The sequence below is a fragment of the Emydura macquarii genome, unplaced genomic scaffold (genome assembly GCF_026122565.2).
Source record: "Emydura macquarii macquarii isolate MOO-44397 ecotype Brisbane River unplaced genomic scaffold, CSIRO-AGI_Emac_v2 contig_1390, whole genome shotgun sequence".
In the NCBI taxonomy this organism is placed as follows: domain Eukaryota; kingdom Metazoa; phylum Chordata; order Testudines; family Chelidae; genus Emydura; species Emydura macquarii.
In genome coordinates, this window is record NW_027131527.1 from 22,841,642 (window position 1) to 22,861,216 (window position 19,575).

Genomic DNA, 19,575 nt, shown 5'->3' on the forward strand with positions numbered 1-19,575 from the left:
CTGTCGTATTAGCCACCCATTAGCAATAATCTCCACAGTTCTGCATGATTTCAGTCCTGTCCTGGCACACCCCTAGAGCTTGCAAAATTTCTCAGATGGCAACTTTATGGCTATCTTCCAAAGTTCCTGCGCCAGGGGAATTCTCCCCCAGGTAGACATGGAATTTTTAGGGCTCCTTTACACCCTTCTAGCCTTTTTATCTGGTGTAAAGGAGTCAGAATGAGGTGAGAATCTCACTGCAAGGGCAGAGGACTGTGTACACCAGTCATGTATTTAAGGGAAGAAACTGAGAATAGAAGTGATAAAATGCAGTTTGTAAAAGAGCATAATATAAAATCTTATATTAAACAATGTAAATATTGTTTTTCTTGACACAGGACACAGCAATGAGCAAACTATGGTTCAAGCAAGATGACAAATTTTTCTTGCCAAAAGCCTGTCTGAACTTTGAATTTTTCAGGTACGCAGTATATTAAGTATATCACATTAATTGAACTTCAAAAAGCTTCTTATTCTTTACATGAAATCTGCATTTAAGTTGCAAAACCTCTCATGCATGCATTAGCTTTTTAAAATGATGTAGGGTAATAGTTTATTCTAGTTTGGAAATATTAAACAATAAACACATCAGGAAACCTCATCTGTTATGCAGTAGTTGAAGCAAGAAGCACTTGGGGTGCTCAAATAAATATTTGAGAAGCTGTAATAACATTAAATACTTAGTCCAGTCTCAAAACAATTTATCCTTTATTTGTTTGTACCTGAAACGCATCTGACAACAACTCCTACTTATTCAATTTACCATTTTAAAGATGTTATATTTTAAATTATAAATAAATGACAACTTCAGTATAGGATAGTAATACTTTACATCTTAAATGTTATGCTGATGTGGCCTTATACAGTTTTTGTATAATGACAAATCAGAATGTGTTCTATTTAGTTTGTGTAATGCATACACAGGTAAGATTTAAACATTATTCAAAGTTTTATTTTATGACTGTTATCAAATCACTTTTTTATTTTGGGGGATACATCTTTGATAGCAGATATGATGATCCCAAATGAAGATGCATGACCTTACATTGGCAGTACAGTAATATTATATCAGGTCTTGAATTATTTTTTCGTGGGAAGTTGTACCATATTAAAAGATTGACAAAGGCAAGAAAGGCCAAAGAAAGAGATTCATTTCCAGTTGGAGTTCTCTGAAGATAGTTCTGGGAATGTGGAAGCCTATGTATCTTCTTAGTGCCGTGGATCTTTCATTTGGACCAGTCACTTCCAGCTCTGGGTTTTGAAGCAGTATTGACTGTTGAATGTCATGTGACAGTGATTCCCATACTGGGGCTAGAAAGCACCTAAATTTTTTCAGAACCTTTCTTTGTTTTTCCTGATGGATCGGGATGATGATCTTGAAAAGATTGAAGTATGAGATGTTATGGTCACTCATGGGAACGCTGTTGAATGTTGGTCTTGAATAGCCATTAGGAGTGTGTTGTACGTGCTCTTGGCAGACCTTTAGGAGTTTCTTCAGTATCCTAACAAACATCCAGCATAAAAAAAAATGCCATCCATATAATATAATAAAAATCAACAAATAGTCATATAGAGCCATTCTAAGAAATGGTCTGTTGCACACACAACGCTGAAAGACAGTAATAGGTCGTGCTCCCTTATCAGAAAACAGCAAATAATATGTGTCACGTGCCTTGTCACAGTTGTCTCCCAAGTTCAGGCATATTGTATAAGGGTATGGGAGCAAAGGCTGGAAAAAAAGCATACTTGCCTGTAACTCTTACCCTATGAAGATACTTTGAATGTCAACAGTTACCAAACCCACCCCCTCTGAGGAAACTTATTTCCTCTTCTAAGTATTTAGGTGCAATAGGTTACCAGTCTGTGTGTGTATATCATAGTTGGCTGTCTGGCAAGGTCAGTTTTACTTAATACAAAGTTCTGAAGCATTAGATTGCTGGTTAGTAGGGGGGCCACTAGCTTGGCCAGACGCTGCCTTTCTCTCCAGCTCCCTTTTGAAGCTACAGGACAAGCACTGAAAGTACAAAACAGCAAACTAATGCATATCTATCTCTGAGGAAATGGTGGGAGAATAAAATGGTAATCTCTTGGGCTTGCCTGTCTTCTTATAAATAACAAAAATTATAGGTAAGTAATTTTCCTTCTGCTCTTTCTCCATCTCTACCTGCTGCAATAAATTCCCACTGCAATATGCACTTTCAAAATCTGGTCACTTTGTGATGCATGGAGACAGGTTTTTATCTACTACAAGTTCATGAAAGTCTGTGTAATAGCTTCCAGATGAACTGTGAGGGATGCTGTCTATAACCCAATCTGTGACAAATTAAAAAAGTAATAACAGTTTTAATGTTGAGCAAGCAAAGTTGAATTCACAACAAGTTGAGCAAGTGAAGAATATTCCCAACAAGTTGCAAACCTTTTTCCATTTGAAATCATAGACTCTCCTGGTAGGTTCTTTCTGAACAGCTAGAAGGACTTGAAAGACCTTATTTAAAACACCAGCCTAATCCATCTTCCTCCACTGAGGAGCAAAGATCAGAGGTGAGGAGCCAGAGATGGGATGAAGGTGTCCTGATTTTATATGATCAGTTGTGAAGAGACATGGGGTCTGATGTAGTGGGGGAGTTTGTATTTTTAAACAATTTCCACTGAACTGCATTGACTCAAAGTAAGCTTATTCTGGAACAGGTTATGCTGGCTCAGATCTTCTGAGTCTCTTCACCACACCTCTGGTCAGAAAGATTTCAGTGTTCTGCTCAAGAGAAAGAACAAAGACTGGAAAAGCCATGGTTGGCTTCATCTTCCCATGGAGAAAGATTGTCCCACTATTATCTCTTGTGACCACAACCTGGCCAAGCTCAAGAAAGACAAATGTGCAGTGGCGCCTCATGGTCATATATTAACACAGACAAATCTGGTTTCCATTTCCGTTGGAGATGATGGCAGCCAATCTCGCCAAGCCACCCACTACACTCCAAAAAAGTTGATTTCTGGAGTATGACCTTTGATCCTGTAGGAGGAGTTCTATTGCCTGCTGCTCTGAGGAGCCAGGATCCCTGGAGCACTTCCTGGCTTGAATGATGCTAACAGCACCTGTAGTGTTGAGGGAATTAAAGCTAAGAAAATGAGAATAGTCAATCATGCAGGCCTAGCCATATGCTTTTAAGATGGTAAATAGCCTCTGGTGTTGTCTAGACTTTGAGTTAGGAATGTTGACAATTCAGTCATTTTTTAAAAGGGAAGTAAACGAACCGTTTAAGGAATCGTTTTCCAACCTTTTGTTTAAGATGGTTGTTGAGTCAGCTACACTGGCAGAGAAACCAGGAGGCCTGCATTTTAGATTTCCCAAGGTTTAGGCAGATAGATGGCTATTAAAATTCGGTGCTGTTACTGTTTTAAATAGGTATAGTCTACATTCCTATTTTGGAGTTTTGTTTATTTGAAAATGTATATTAGCATGCATCGCTAAGCAACAAAGTGCTTTACATTTATAAAAATAATAAAATAGTCAAATACTAGCATTTTAGCTTCAAGACCAGTGATGCAACTGTCTGCTTCATTTGACCAGGGGAGGGGTTTGATGAGGAAACTAGGCTAGAATTTTCAAAGAAACCTAAGGCCAGATTCATTATTTCCCCTACTAGTCTAACATACATGTTGGACAAGACAGTTAACAGAATGGAGCCCCACTTAAGAATAACAGATATTCATCGCCACATTTTGGAATCTAAGAGGAGAAACAAACCTTATGGAAGAGCCTCTCTGCTAACAATCTTATGAGAAGAGCATCTTTGCTAACAAGACTTCATGGGCAAGTCAGAAGCCTCATGATGCATGCTATCGAATGACTGCTGGTAGTGTCCTTGATGATTTTTTTTTAAAGCTCTATCTGTGTCCTTGGTAGGAGGAAGTCAACAAACATGCACAGTAATATTGGATTTGTACTAAACTCATGTCTAAAACCAGGCTGGCAAAAACAGGGCATCATCAATCAGATCAAGATGTGACTGAATTGCTCCAACAACAGTTTCTTAACAATCTTGTTTAAAAATGGTAGATTAGAAATTAGCACTAATTGGTGAGGTGGTTAGCCTCTAGAGAAGGCTTCTTAAGCAATGCCCTTACTATCACCATTTTAAGGATGGCTTACTTCTTGCCTTCACAAAGTGAATTGTTAACAGTCCTAGTCAGTCGCAAATGTCCCTATTGGTCTTCACCATCCAAATGAATAGCAAGAGTCATCGTTGCTACAGATACTGAAAATAGCTTAGAATAACAAATCTTGGTCCTAGTATCAAACTTGAGAAGAATTCACTCAATTTGGGAGGTAATCTAGGGGACTATAAATGGCTGACTGGTATATTACCTTGATTTCAGTATTTATTTTGTCCTGGGACATGTATAATTGGACATATTCAAATTAATCAGTTGTTGGGGATATTCTTTATTTAAATAGAAGGGAAATGCCCATTCTAGACTCATGCTTAATTAAGTATTCAGAAAAGAGCCAGCCAAAACTCAGCCTGTAGCATTGTGGTAGGTGGGTAACTTTCACTGAGTTGGAAATCAGACTGAGTGGCCACTCAATTTCTGAATTAGAAAATATCCTCTTGTCCTCCCATTCCCTGGGGAGGGGGAAAGAAACAGATCCAGGTTGTGCCAAAAGCTTTTAGGACCTTTATTTTAAAAACCTTTTGCAGTTCATCTTTAAGCTTTGCCAGAGATATGGGTTGGAAATAGGACTTGTCTTCATGTACATGATGAACACAAACTTGTATTTGATGATCAATACTTCAACAAGTAACTATTTCATGTACTGCTTATTATGTCTGTGACCTTTATAATAAATTCATATGCACACACATGCATATAATGCTCTTTAAATAAATATCTGACCAAAGTAGGAATAAATTATCAGTCTTGACTTAGCTTGTGAATCTCTAATAAGTACTGATATTTAACAAATATCAATATTGTTGAAACATGGCTTGAGTCTTTGAGTTGCCTTTCTCTTTTAAGAGATGTATGTAGCTACTGTATATGGCTAGATATTATTAACATAACACTGGAACCTGTACAGTTTTTTCCATTAAAAAGACCCCATTTATCTCATACAATTACTATACCATGGAATGGGAGATGCTGCAGTTACTTCCTGCTCTGAGCATAGGAAATCTTGCAGTGTTTTGCATACAGTAGTTACTAAATATTCATTTTTTTTAAATAGCAACTATTCTATTTTCTAATAGCATGAAAGCATTAATTTGCTTAATGTTTAGGGTTTATCTTCGGTATTTATGTTTAATACTTATGGTTTATTTAAGTTAATTATGCACTTGATAGGCTCTGAGTTAATATAACATGGTATGAATTACCAATTTTAAACCAAAAGGAATTTAAATTAAAGTCCTGAATATATATTTATAATGGGGCAACACTGAAACCATAAGAAAAATCAACAGTTACTTTTGGTTATCTGTGTGTTTTGTTTTGAAATAGTAATGCTTCATAAGGGAACCCAACAGCATAATGTATTTAAATATTAAATTTTCTTGAGATCAAACTTAAGGCCAAAAAGAACTGGGCAAGAATTAAAGCAGATATTTTACTTTCAATGTTTTCTTCCAGCCCATTTGCTTACGTGGATCCCTTGCATTGTAACATGGCTTATTTGTACCTTGAACTACTCAAAGACTCCCTCAACGAGTATGCATATGCAGCAGAACTAGCTGGCTTGAACTATGACCTCCAAAATACCATCTATGGGATGTATGTAAGTACCTAAATCAAGGAAAATCTTAGAGCCTTAAATCTACTTCTACTCATCAATATTTTTATATTGATTTGATGGAAGCATTTTTATTTAAAAAAGGCTTTTTTTCCATTGAGGGTATAAGCGTTTTTTTACTCCTTTTTTAATCTTGATAGCTAATCATACTTTCTCATAATTTGAATGTTAAGTTGAATCTTGTTCTAAGTCTTCAACAATATTTCCATTAATATTAAGCAAATCTATTCCTTTCTTTTGCATCATTCATTGGATTAGTTAGCTGTAAAATTTGCTCCTCCTCCAGAAAAGAAAAAGAAAAAACAATTCTAATCCTAATTCTGAGTTTCGATTTAGTTTCATTTTCTGTCAGATAGCTATTGAAAGACTTTCTGACCAAGAAAAAAAATTCTTCACATTGCTCCTAAATAAATCAACTTTCTTTTCTAAGAAATACTGATCATGAGGCTGCATATACATACTCTTCAGTCATGTTTCTTCATCCATTTACTGTGTCACTCCTTGAGGTATCAAAGCATTTCTTTTGTTTTTCTTTTTGTTAGTCGCTACATTTATGCTGATCCTCTCCATTGCAACATGACATACCTGTTTATCAGGTTATTGAAGGATGATTTAAAAGAGTATACATATGCAGCACGCCTCTCAGGTTTGATCTATGGCATTGCATCAGGAATGAATGCAATTCTTGTAAGTAAGAAAAAAAATACAGGAAGAAGTGAAGACAGCTTGAGAGTTATGTTGAGCTTGGAGAAAACATTGACTTCTGCATTTCTAAAGACAGTTAATGATTTTTTCCTTGCATCTATCTCATGACTGAAAAAAACACATTAGTTTTTTTAACCATTAGTGAATGATATGGTTAATTAGTGAATGTGTGCGTGCTGCAACTGTTTGCATTCTAATTCACGTTTTTACCTGCTTGAACAGTAATCCTGAAAGTGTTACGGCATTTTTGTATGTAAAATGGATTAATTTTGAACTTTCAAAATAATAAGCATTTTGTGTTGTATGAATATTAACCCTCTAGATTTTCTATATACTTAGTTCCTCTAATTCTACAGCAGTGAGCTATGAAAACCAATTGTGCATGCTTGTATCAGACTAATAGATTTTCGTGAATTTTCTTCAGAGTTGACTTTTATCAACTATTTTAAAATCCAAAACTATGGAAATTTTTGTTTAATAAGTATTGATCTTATGATGTATTGGCACTTCTTTAGGTTTTCTTAAGATATTTCTGATAAATGATCAGAACCTAACTTGCAGTTCTGTTGAAGACCTTTTTTTTGAAGCACACCCTCAGTCTTACATTCCTATAAAACCCACTGCTACTTCCAAGAAGAGCTTGATGGCCAGAGTGTGCTGTATATTGCCTTTGAATTTTCTGTGCTCAAAGGCTTGCAGCATCTTTGTCCTATTGACTTATTTTAACTCCACAAAATCCTGTTTCCAGTAGTTTCCACGTATTTGGCTGAAAATGTATACATATTATTCTGAAAGCTTGCTGATGTTTTAAAGGTCAATGGTCAGAGTTAATTCTAAAAGAAATTATTAATTTACTGTCAGATTTTTACAGTTTTTATAAGCAGTCATGTTAGTTCATATTTTGGAAATTTATCTTAAAATTATGTAAATATTCTAGTCTCATACTGTAAAGTGATATTATTCTGAATTGGTATCTGGAACCCTCTGTCTATATGTCGATATATTTTTACTGCATAGAACAAGATGTGTGATAGGTATTCTGCAATCCTATAATACATAGTGTGTATTAGACATGCTTTTATAATGTTGATCAGAAGAAGTCAGGAAGGACAGACAGGAAAAAAAGGGAGGAGGTGCTGTCTTGTATATCAAAGATATATATAATACTTGCAATGAGCTCAAGGTAGAAAGCAGACCTGTTGAAAGTCTCTGGATCCTAAAGAAAGAATGTTATACTAAAACCAGAGTATTCTAGATGATACACATACATTTCTATAACACACACTATTGTAGTATCTGAGTGCTCATGTTCTATTTATGATCAACCCAAGTATATTATTATATTAAAGAAATGGCTGAAGAAATCTCTGAGCCATTAGTGATTATCTTTGAGAATTTGTGGAGGATGAGAGAGATCTTAGAGGATTGGAAAAGGGCAAATATAGTACCTATCTATAAAAAGAGGAATAAGGACAATGCAGAGTATTATAGAGTCAGCTTAATTTCAGTACCAGAAAGATAATGCAGCAAAAAAATCAAACAACCAATTTGTTAGCACCTGGAAGATAATAAGGTAATAAGTAATAGTCAACATGGATTTGTCAAGAACAAATCATGTCACACTAACTTAATATCTTTCTTTGACAGGGTAACAAGCTTTGTGGCTGCGGGGAAGCAGTAGATCTGATATATCTTGACTTTAGTAACTCTTTTGATACTTTCTCATATGACCTTCTCATAAGCAAAGTAGGATAATATAGCCTAGATGAACCAGCCTTAAGGTGGATGCACAACTAGTTGGAAATCCATACTCAGAGAGCAGTTATCAATGGTTGACAGTCAAGCTGGAAGGGCATATCAAGTGGAGTGCACTCAGGGATCTATTCTAGATCTGGTTCTATTCAGTATCTTCATAAATGATTTGGATAATGTCATAGAGAGTGCACCTGTAAAGTTTATGGACAGTTCTGAGCTGGGAGGGGTTGCAAGCATTTTGGAGGACAGGATCAGAATTCAAAATGATCTTGACACATTTAAGAAATGGTCTGAAAAAAATAGGATGAAATTCAATAAGGACAAAACCAAAATGTTACACTTAAGAAGGAATACTCCATGGCACAAATACAAAATGGGAAATGACTGCCTAGGAAGGAGTATTGCAGAAAAGGAACTGGGACTTATAGTGTATCGGAAGGAAAATATGGGTCAACAGTGTTGCAAAAAAAGCAAATATCATTCTGAAATGTAGTAGCAGACGTGTTGTCAGCAAGACACAAGAAGTAATGATTTAATTCTACTCAGCACTAATAAGGCCTCAACTGGAGTACTGTGTCCAGTTCTGTGCACCACACTTGGGGAAAGATGTGGACAAATTGGAGAAAGTCCAGAGTAGAGCAACAAAAATGATTAAAGGTCTAGAAAACATGATCTATGAGGAAAGATTGAAAAAACTGGGTTTATTTAGTCTGGAAAAGAGAAGACTGAGGGTGGAAATAAAAGTCTTCAAATACATAAAAGGTTGTTATAAAAAGGTGGTGATAAATTGTTCTCCTTATCCGCTGAGGACAGGACAAAAAGTAATGGTCTTAAATTACAGCAAGGGATATTTAAGTTAGACAGTTGAAAAATCTTTCTCACCATAAGGTAGTTAAGGACTGGAACAAATTACCTATGGAGTTTGTGCAATCTCCATCACTGGAGGTTTTTAAGGACAGGTTAGATCAACACCTGTCAGGGATGGTCTAGATAATCCTTAGTCCTGCCACAGCACAGAGATCTAGACTAGATGACCTATCTAGGTCATTTCCAGTCCTACATTTCTGATTATACTGTGTGTGTCCCCTTTTGATTCCTGGAAACAGGACTTATATTCTCCTTTATGTTTGGAGCCTTTTCTCATCAGATAGGCTACATGATTATTTCATGCTATGAAGAGTCTGTCTTTGTACTTTCTAGATATCCATTTTGTAATTTAGAAATTGCTCTTTGACTTGTCAAGTTTAAAGCAACTTATGCACTCTTTCCATAGCTTTCTGTAAAAGGTTATAATGACAAGCAGCATATCTTGTTAAAGAAGATCATTGAGAAAATGGCCGCCTTTGAGATTGATGAGAAAAGATTTGAAATTATCAAGGAAGCGGTAAGCTCTATGGGAATTTAATGTGATTGGGATAATTTAAATCAGAATGCATTGACTATGAGTGAAATTTAAACATTTTTATGGAATTTGAGAGCTAAATCTGCACAAAAGTATGGGGTGAAATCCATTGAAGTTGATGGGAGTTTATCTATTGGTATCAATGTGGCTAGAAGTTCACCGAAAGTGTTTAAATGATAGTTGTACAACTTCAAAAGTATTGTCTGTACAGTCTTTATTCAGGCACAAGGTGTGGTGAACTTTTTCTATTAACTGCTAGATTATGCCTTTCATTTATAAAAGGAGTAGAACTCAAACTTTTGAGTAGTTCTCAAACTTTTCCATACTCTGATTCCATGTTACAACAAGAAAAAGATTTAGGACTTCAGTCTGATCTAGTCATAAAGAATGGGATGGATAGGATGGGTGGTTGTGACCCCTTTGGACCCAGAGGATCATAGCCCATCTCATGGTGTAGGATATGCAATACACGAGGTATATTCAGAATTCTGGAAGTGAGATCTGGCACAAAATTCAATGATCCATATTCACACACTACATTTTATAAAATTTTATTAGCTTTTGAAATGGGTTACAACTTTTTTGTTACTTCTGTTAGTCCAATGTAGAAATATAATTGTTTACATTGGAATTGTTTACATAAGAAGCAAGTATGTAACCAGGAACCTTTTAATTTTAATATTCAAATAGGTGAACATCAAAAATAAGGAAGATTTAGTCTAATATCAGGGGTCTATATATCTGTGGCACGTTGAAGCTCATTACTGTGGTAAACTGACACACATGGCAGCATAAAAGAGATAAAAAATAAATTTAAAATGAAGGATAACCCCAAAGACATTTCTAAATATAATCTATAAATTATCTATAATGCACACTTCTTTGGGATTTTCCTTTATGTATTATGAGATGTTCTCACAGTTTGTCTCTAGAACTCAGGGGAGTTTTATTTCAGAATTTATTTTTCATTATTTTGTATATTTTGTGATTATGTACAATTTTTACTGTATGGTATAGCCATGTATGTAACAACGTAAAGGAAAAGCTATCAGAATCTAAATAAGAGAGGTTGCATTTTTTTCTCCTGCATGCTCATCCATGTTAAGAAAGGATCAGCTCCTTTCTTCTTATGAAAGAGGTGAAGAAAAGAATGCATTCTGCACCAACTTTTTCCTGTTTGTCCCAGAAACATGGAAAGAAAGACAAGATGCAAGGGATGTGGTGCCATCAGCCCACCATGCCTCCAAAGCTAGTTCCAGCCTAGTGCTGGGAACCCACCGCCCTCTCCTTGTATGAAGGTTAAGGGGCTGGGGAAAGAAAGTCTCTGCTGCGCCAGACATTTGGAGCACTTACCCTGTTCCCCCTTTTCTTTAGGGGATAGCTTCCCCTAAATCCACTTCCAATTCCAGTTTTACAGGGAACTGGACCCCCTATGGAATGAGTAGCTGCACTGGACACCTGGCATCTACTAATTTGCGACATCTTGAACCTTACCTCCTGATATATCCTACCGAGTCCCTGAGCTGCCATGGGGAAGGAAGAAAAACACACACACACCCCACCATGGCCAATTTGGCAGTAAGGGGGAAAGTTCTTCCCAGTCAGAAATAAGGCAACTAGAGCAATGCCCACAACAGATTTAAAAAAAAATGCAGTCCTAAACTAATCCCAGGTGTGCAGGGGTCAGTGGCTTACTGGAGTCCCCGTGACCTGCCTGCCAGTTTAGGTGAAAGAAGACACTCCCCCTTTTTTTCCTGTCAGTCCAGACAAAGCCCCTCATTTTATGGTCACAAGGGTTGCCTACTGGCCCCTGAAAAACAGCTGACTTTCTCTTGTGGAATGGAAGGTATGCTTACACATGGCAGTACAGACCCAGTAGATCCCATGTTGCCAAGACTGTTAGCTTGCTTTTTCCATTCTTTCTGTTTGAGGAGATGGCTGTCCTTATTTTGCCTGGATGCAAACTGAGCAAAAGAAGAGTTGTCACAGCCTTGCTCACAAAGATAGATTCTTCTCTTGTTCCTTTTGTATGTAGGCCGAGCAAGGGGAGAACCTTCCAGCTGGGCCTTCCTCTGTCTGACAGTGTGAGATTAGAGTACTGGACAATTAATTATAGTTTGCAGCTAGCAATGAATTTGGTAACAGTTGCCATGGCCCCTGACTAGAATGACTGATTAAAAATATTGGTTCGGCATTATCTGTCATAGTGAATTAATGGAAAATTGCACTCTGAGCATAATTTGTCAAAATTGAAACTAGTTTAGTGGTTCCAGGTTAATTCCTAGCCTCATCATGTAACCAAAGCTACATTATCACGTGTATAGTTCAATCCAATTATTACATTACTCAAGAAAGCAGTGTAGAATAGCAAGAATGTTGCTGGCATTTGGAATGTGGTTTTTTGGTTGTAAACAAAGCCAAGTAGTTCAGGAGTAATGCTGTTATAATCAGAAGCTGTTTTGTAATTACTGAACACCTTCTTTTAACCTTGTTAGTACATGCGATCACTTAACAACTTTCGAGCTGAACAGCCTCACCAACATGCTATGTATTACCTCCGACTGTTGATGACGGAAGTTGCTTGGACCAAAGATGAGTTAAAAGAAGCTCTAGATGGTGAGTTCCTGCCAATTTTAACTGTTTTGTTTCTTTTACCAAATTAACTATTTTGGCATGTTTTGACTTTTGTCATGTTCAGAATTCTGCATTTTGTATTGTTTCATTGAAGTTAAGAGTTTCCATTTTTTAAAGGAGACAGTCTGTTGTCCTCAGAAGCAATTATTTAATCATTAATGGAGCTACATATTTTGAACTCAACTATATTTTTGCAATGTTTGTACAGCAGTTGCCTCAGTGTTTTTAAAGTTTAAGAAAAAACTTAATTTTTTAAAGTTATTTGATAATGTAGTTTGAAAATTAAGATTTTTTTATTTATTTTTTTACCACTGTCTCAAAAATATCTGGAAAAAAGCCTTGAAACATTTCATGCCAATAGTCCTTAATGAAGAACAGACCCCTTTGATAAATTCAGTGGGAAGGGTAACTTAAAATATAAAAGTTACAAACAACATCAAAATAATCTGAGTATGCATGTTTAATTTTAGCAGAGGCTAATGAACTTTCCAAGTAGTACCCATTCTGGCCTGACGTAACAATGGGCTGCTGTTGGAACAATCTGCAAAAAGAAGATGGTGAATATCTCCGTGGACCACCCCCAGCAAATCTTCCAAAAGATGTAAATTAGGGCCAAATCTAGTTTGCCTTTCTCATGCAAGTTTGGACTTTGTTGGGACTGCTCATATTAGTGAAGTGGGCAGGATTTGGCCCTATATTTCTATCTTTTTGTAGCTGTTGCCCATCCTTTTTAATTTTCAAATATCTTACCAACCTATTAAACCGGCCTTACCAAATACTGCTTTCAGCTGAATGCCATCATGAGCAAAGATCTGAACTTGCCCTCTCCCTCACCCTGTTTCCCTTCGTGAGAGATGTATAAAGAGGTGAGTGTGCATATCTTGTACACTTGCTACTGAGGCAGGTTTAAAATATATTGGGCAATGTATACCCTTTAATGATTGTTTTAAAAAAAAATTTTTACTAGAAAAATATCAGCAACATATTGTTTAAAAAAATTACATACATCTTTTCCAACACTATCTTCTATTCTGGCTAAGAAAATTATTTGACAAACCATTCAGCATTTTAAATACTAATTTTCCTGTATTCCGGGTGTTACTTATTTAATTTACAGTCCTATCATATCTTTTATTAAGAAATGCTTAAATTGGAAGCTCTTTGGGTTAGGAACCATGGGGAATATCTCTGTGTTTGTACAGTGCATGACGAAGCCCCAAATCTAATTGAGGCTTCTAGGCAGTGCTGCAGGATAGTTATTTAATCATTCTTGTTTGATGTATTGCACTCTAATAAAAGATGCCAGTGAAAAATCATGTGTTTTAGATGGGGAAAAAAAATCCAGGATGGTCAGAAACTGATATTTACTGTATATTGTTGCATCCCATTATTTAAGGCTCTGATCCTGAAAACTGATCCATGCAGGCAGCCCACTGTACACACTATAGGGGGCTTCACACAAGTACTTGGGCTGCCTGTACAGAGTACCTTTAGGACTAGGACCTAAATGTTTGCTCATATCCATTCCAATATAGGTGAGTGCACACCACCGTGCCCTCACCTATGTTGGAATGGATGTGAGCAACACATCTTGAAGAACAACAGTTACTGGTAAGTAACCCTGTTTTTTTTGTTAAATAAGTGGATTATCAGTGGGCCCAATTCTACTCCTGATGAAGTCAATAGCAAAACTAGCATTAATTTTACAAGAGCAGGATCAGCCCTATAAATAACACTCCCTTCCTCTTCCTAGGAATTGCAGATCCTTTTTTATGTTTGCTAACTTCTGTCCCTTAATGTAACCAATTTAAAGTTTAATATTGAGTGTATTTAACATGGCAATTTAACACTGAATTGCTGCTCAAAGAGGTTAAAGTCTAACTGTCTAGCAGCATTAGCGTTCTGCTTGAGGAACACTGATTTTTTTGGTATAATTTTACTACCGTCATCCTTCCCACCCACCGCCACCACCAGACGAACCCAGCCCTATGTACTGTTGACAAATGTTTTTGAAGTCTAGAATTAAGAGAACAATTACACACACACAAACGCCTTGCTTTTGCCAAGCAACATAGTTTAAATATAAGACGTGACTAAAGAAATAAGAGCAATAAAATAATTGATTTGGGGTGAGAAGAGAAGAGGAAATGGAGTGTGATTTTTGGGAGGGCATTTATTGGGCCTTAAGTGAGAGAGAAATGATTAAGTGATGATGATATTTTAGACTAAAGACACCTACGTATCTTAGGTACTTATATGCCCTTAATAACAATAGTGACTGAATGCCCAGCAGTCTTTAATGTATTTATCCTCAGAACACCCCTGTGGGATAGGGAAGTGCTGTTATCCCCATTTTACAGATAAAAAAAGAGGCATAGAGAGAATAAGTGACCTTCCATTGGTCACACAAGGAGTCTGTGGCAGAGTCAGCAAATTGACCTCAGGTCTCCTGACTCCAGAGCAAGTGCCCTAACCAAGGAGACTGTCATCCCTGTCTCAGGCCTGGTCTACACTGCCAGCGAAATTCGGCAGCAGTCAACGGGAGATACGCAAGCTACACAGGAGCTTGTGTATCTCACGTCGACTTCCTAAATTCTAATGAGTGCGGCATCCACCCTATGCTATGCCGACAGGAAATGCCCTCCCATCGACACAGCATTAATCTTTTTGCAGGGGTGGATTTATTGAGTCGACTTCCTGATCGATTAAGCGGGTCTCCACTGCCACTTAATCGATCCTGCAAAATCAATCCTGCACTGCCGACAATGTCGCCGGCAGTGTAGACATATCCCCAGTCTACTAATTCTACCTTTTGATTCTAGTATGTAAATTGTATTTTGCTTTATAGAGAAAAGTAATACTGATTGTAAAAATGTTTAAAATATGATGATCAGGTATGTGTATGTATGTACAGGTATATATTTTAAATTAAGAACTTTTTTGTATAATTTATTGCTAAATTGCTATCAAACTATGAAATTTGAGTTCAGAAATTATTTTAGTCTAGATGGTAAAGTACTGTACTTTCCAGGAGAATTATAAGCCACATGTTCTTTATGTAGTTAATAGCTACCAGTTTATCTCAATACCACCTGAATGATTGTAACTATTTTCTCTGAAGAGTAAATGTGTGTTCAGCATGATTGGAAAGCAGGGTTTTTTTGTTTTTTGTTTTTTGTTTTTGTTTTTTTTTTCCTTATTGGAATCTGGGTCAGATGCTATGTGAATTCTAAGCAAAGCACACTATGCAATGAGTGCTGATATTTTAAACCTGGAAACCTTCCAGCAATGAATTTTTAAGAAAAAATCCATTGCTTTTGATTATTATGTTTTCCCTTTTCTCCAAGAAACACATCATACCTTCTGATGATGAGGTTGAGTCTCTGTAATGTAAAAAAACCATGGGATTGATTTAACTGTCTATTTATCTATTCTAGATGTCACTCTTCCTCGCCTCAAGGCCTTTATATCTCAGCTGTTGTCACGGTTACACATTGAGGCTCTTCTCCATGGCAATATAACAAAACAGGTCTGATACTTTCTTTAATAGAAATAGTTTGTATTAAAAATAGTATTTAAAACCAGGGGTTTACTTAATGTTCCCAAATTTTAAAACAATGTTTGCCAAATACGATTTTGTAGTCTTCACTTCTTAATTTTTACCTGTTTTAGCAAGTATCACATGACATTTTTTCTGCTCTCTATCGGTCTGAATGTTACTCCCCTTTTGGTCTTGGAGATTTACTGTAATAGAAAACAGCTTATGATCTAAATATTTTAAAGTCTACATTGCTTGTCATTAGAGTAAATAATTAGGCTGCAAAAGTAACTGTGTGTTACAAATCCTGGTTTTCCATTTACAAGCTTCAGGCATGTGACTCAGTTGACTAGCAAAGGTAAAATAATTCAGAATCTTTCAAAATGAAACATTTTGTACAAGGCTAAAGGGGAGTGTGAGTCCATAAATCAGACTTCCATTTCCTTGTGAGAGTAAAAGGGCTCTCCTAGTAAGAGGAACAAACTATTTAATGTATCTTTCATTAAAACTGTAATGAGTTGCACTTCTGTAGCACATTTCATCCAAGGATCTGAGTGCATTTACAAACACTGGATGTCACAATACCTTTGTGAAAGAGTTAAAATATTAAAATGGCTGCATCTATTCCCATGGGACTGATCTAGCAGCATTCCCAATAGTATCATGACAGAAGTGCTGCTCTGCTAGCCTAGTGAAAGTACACTAGCACTAAACTATCTTAAAACAGTTCAGCAGTGAGTGCTTGGAGAAGGAAGGAGCCAGCTCCAGTGAGTGAAAGAGGGAAAGGACAAAATATAGGACAAAATATAGAAAGTTGGGGTTTTAAATAAGAGCACCAGGAAAGTTTTTTTTTAATTTTTTACAATTTTATTGTGGAAACATAAAAATAAAGAATAATACCATCTTCTCCTAACCTCCTCCATATATGTATGAGATGTGATTAAATGCCTCTATAAAGCACCACAGAATTACTCAGGATCGAGCTCTGTATTGTGGTGACATGTATTCTGTGATCCAGTCTGAGAAAAAGATGTTTTCTGTAATCAGTGGCATGGGTGGCTATTGGAGAGATAAAAATATAAATCACTATGTAAACATATGGTGCATCTATGTATTCGGAGACAATGGTCATCAGAAAAGAACTACAAGCTTCTCCTAAGCTCATTGCAACCTACCTGTATGCTTAGACTTCTATTCTGACATTTATATTTTGCTACATTAGGGTGTTGATTTCTGCTGATAGTAGGCTAATGGCACTCAGAGCAGCACCAAATGTCTTTGTACGTATTCTGTGGTAATTATTGTTTTCTAGAGTAGAATACATATTATTTTGGCTTTGCCTTGAAATTTCCTGTGGCTCATTAGACTTCATCCTTTTTTTCCTTTTCTTCATAAATTTACAAATCTTTTGAAGATTTTCTTCATGACATCTTTTTTGTATTGAGTTTACATGGCAGAAGATAGTAAGAGGTTTTGGCTTTCACATAGAATTTTGAAGCAGATTTTATAGAAAGTTGCTATGCTTTTCAACATGTAAGCCATGGCTCTTAACAATCAAGCCGTTTGAAGTTACGCATCTGAGTGAAGCCAGACCTTTAAAAAATGTTGTTATACTCGTTGGCTTTTCGCTGCCCCCATCACAGTCAGGTTTTAAAGACTTTTTTTTTTAGATTGAAGTGTAGTTTTTAATGTAATTTACTGAAATCCCTGCCTTTATTTTTTTTAAAGACTCACTTTTCGTAAAATCACCTTAACTTCAAACGTCCTGTGGATTTGATGCTGTTTAGGTTGAAACAGTAGATTTACTGAAAATAGCTATAACTTTAGAACTACTTAGAAATAAACTCTGTATTGTGTATTTATAAAAAGCTAATTGTACTTAAGACCTTAAAGGAAAATTTGAATTTATCGTTTAAAAATAACTATTTTAAGAATTCATATTCTTTTAAAATATTAATTAATATCCACATATTTAATAAATAAAACACAGCATTGTAATCTACATCTGTGGGCATATTCACATACTGGAAGTTCTGGGTAAAATTTTCAAAAGTGCCCAAGTCACTTAAGATTCTTGTTTTTTTTTTTTTTTTTTAAAACTGGCTTAGGCACTTAAGAGTATTAATCTCATGGAAAGTCAGTTAGGCACTTTTATAAATGTTACCCTATGCTATATCCAAACTATGTTTCCTTAGCGTTTTCTGCCATGTTAATTGCCATGTATTGATGTTTGTATGTTGTAGTGTGTATATTTTAAAAAGCATCTGATGTAGTTTCTGAAAGAACAAATGAGGTTTATATTTTGCAATTAGTAAATGGTAACAGAGCAGTGGTCTGCTACCCTTTCACATACCTGTACACAAAGGGTCAATTTTTTTTGACTTCTTAATTGTGTGGGCAGTATCTGTGGGCACAAAGGCACCAATTCAGCAAGGTCTTTAAGCACTGAGTCATTGACTTTAGTGGGACTGAAGCTTGTGCTTAGATGAATAGGGGCAGGATTACTCACATGTTCAAAGTTAAGCACGTGTTTAAATGCTTTGTTGAATTGGGGTCTAAAAACTTCTTCCTCCAGCATCTCTCTGATGCCAGCAAAGCCTGTCAGGCTAAGAGAAGAAAATTTTAAGTTGACCATTCCAAGTGAAACCTGGATCTTAGATTTGATATCCAACAAGAAAATGTTTGTCCTAAATATTTTACTCAAGATTTACTTAAAAACATATGTTGTCCCTCCCTAAAGGGAATATTTAGGTTTTTAGGAAGGGATTCACCTAAGGGAGTTAGGGACTCAGTTCCCATTTACTTTTACTACAAGTTGGGAGCCTGACTCCATTAGACTCTTTTGAAAATTTCAGCCCTAAAGTGCAGGCCTGCAGCTTGTTAATCAGACAGTAAGTGAATTTCACTTGCATAGACTGGGTTTTGGGTTGTCTCTGGCTGCTGGACAGAAGTATTTTTCCTAGTCTCCTTACCAGCAAATGGAGACAGGAAAAAATAAATCTTGTGATTCTTATCCCCATATAAAGGGGACTACCTTGATCCCAACAGTCCCAGCTACACCAACGCAACAAAATGGGGTGAATAGCTGAGCTGGTATAGAAAGACTTTGATAAACCAAATTCATAACTAACAAAACGTTGTTTGTGTATATAAATTGGGTAGTATGCATGCAGTTTCCAAGTTCGCATAGATAAAATACTTCAAGGGCAGAAAGGGAGAGCACATTAAGAATTGGTGCTAAAGATGAATGTAGCCAAAGATGCTTGCCAGTGACACTGGGTTAGTGTAAAAATAAATAATCACATTTCTTTCCACCTTATTTTTCACTTTCTTATACTTTCTTTTAAATTAACCATTCCATCTTTCCATTCCTGATTTTGCATCTCGCTATCAATACCTGTTACCCTTCAGTGTGCTGCCACATTTAGCATTGTCAAGGAATAAATAACAAACAAACAAAAAACCAACCTGTAATTAATTTCTCTTCCAGGCTGCATTAGGAATTATGCAGATGGTTGAGGACACTCTCATTGAGCATGTTCACACAAAGCCTCTCCTTCCTAGTCAGCTAGTAAGATACAGAGAAGTGCAGCTGCCTGACAGTAAGTTAAATCATTTTATATAGGTTATATAAGCACATAATTTAAAGCTGTTTCCTGGTGTCTTCTGATGACATTTGAAGTGAACATTACTACATTGCCTGTAGTTTGTCTA

General features: G+C 36.3%; 1 protein-coding gene across 4 annotated transcripts in view; it reads left to right on the plus strand.

The window, feature by feature from the left end:
• IDE (insulin degrading enzyme) overlaps positions 1 to 19,575 on the plus strand; it is a 106,535-nt gene that overhangs the window by 70,678 nt on the left and 16,282 nt on the right. For 3 of the 4 annotated variants that reach the window (XM_067552877.1, XM_067552876.1, XM_067552874.1), the window contains exons 14-19: positions 378 to 460; positions 5,668 to 5,812; positions 9,561 to 9,671; positions 12,185 to 12,305; positions 15,761 to 15,852; positions 19,352 to 19,463. In XM_067552877.1, coding sequence (XP_067408978.1) covers positions 378 to 460; positions 5,668 to 5,812; positions 9,561 to 9,671; positions 12,185 to 12,305; positions 15,761 to 15,852; positions 19,352 to 19,463 — 664 coding nt within the window. Of the gene's footprint in view, positions 1 to 377; positions 461 to 5,667; positions 5,813 to 6,369; positions 6,515 to 9,560; positions 9,672 to 12,184; positions 12,306 to 15,760; positions 15,853 to 19,351; positions 19,464 to 19,575 lie in introns of all 4 variants that reach the window. The other variant, XM_067552875.1, reaches the window with a different exon arrangement.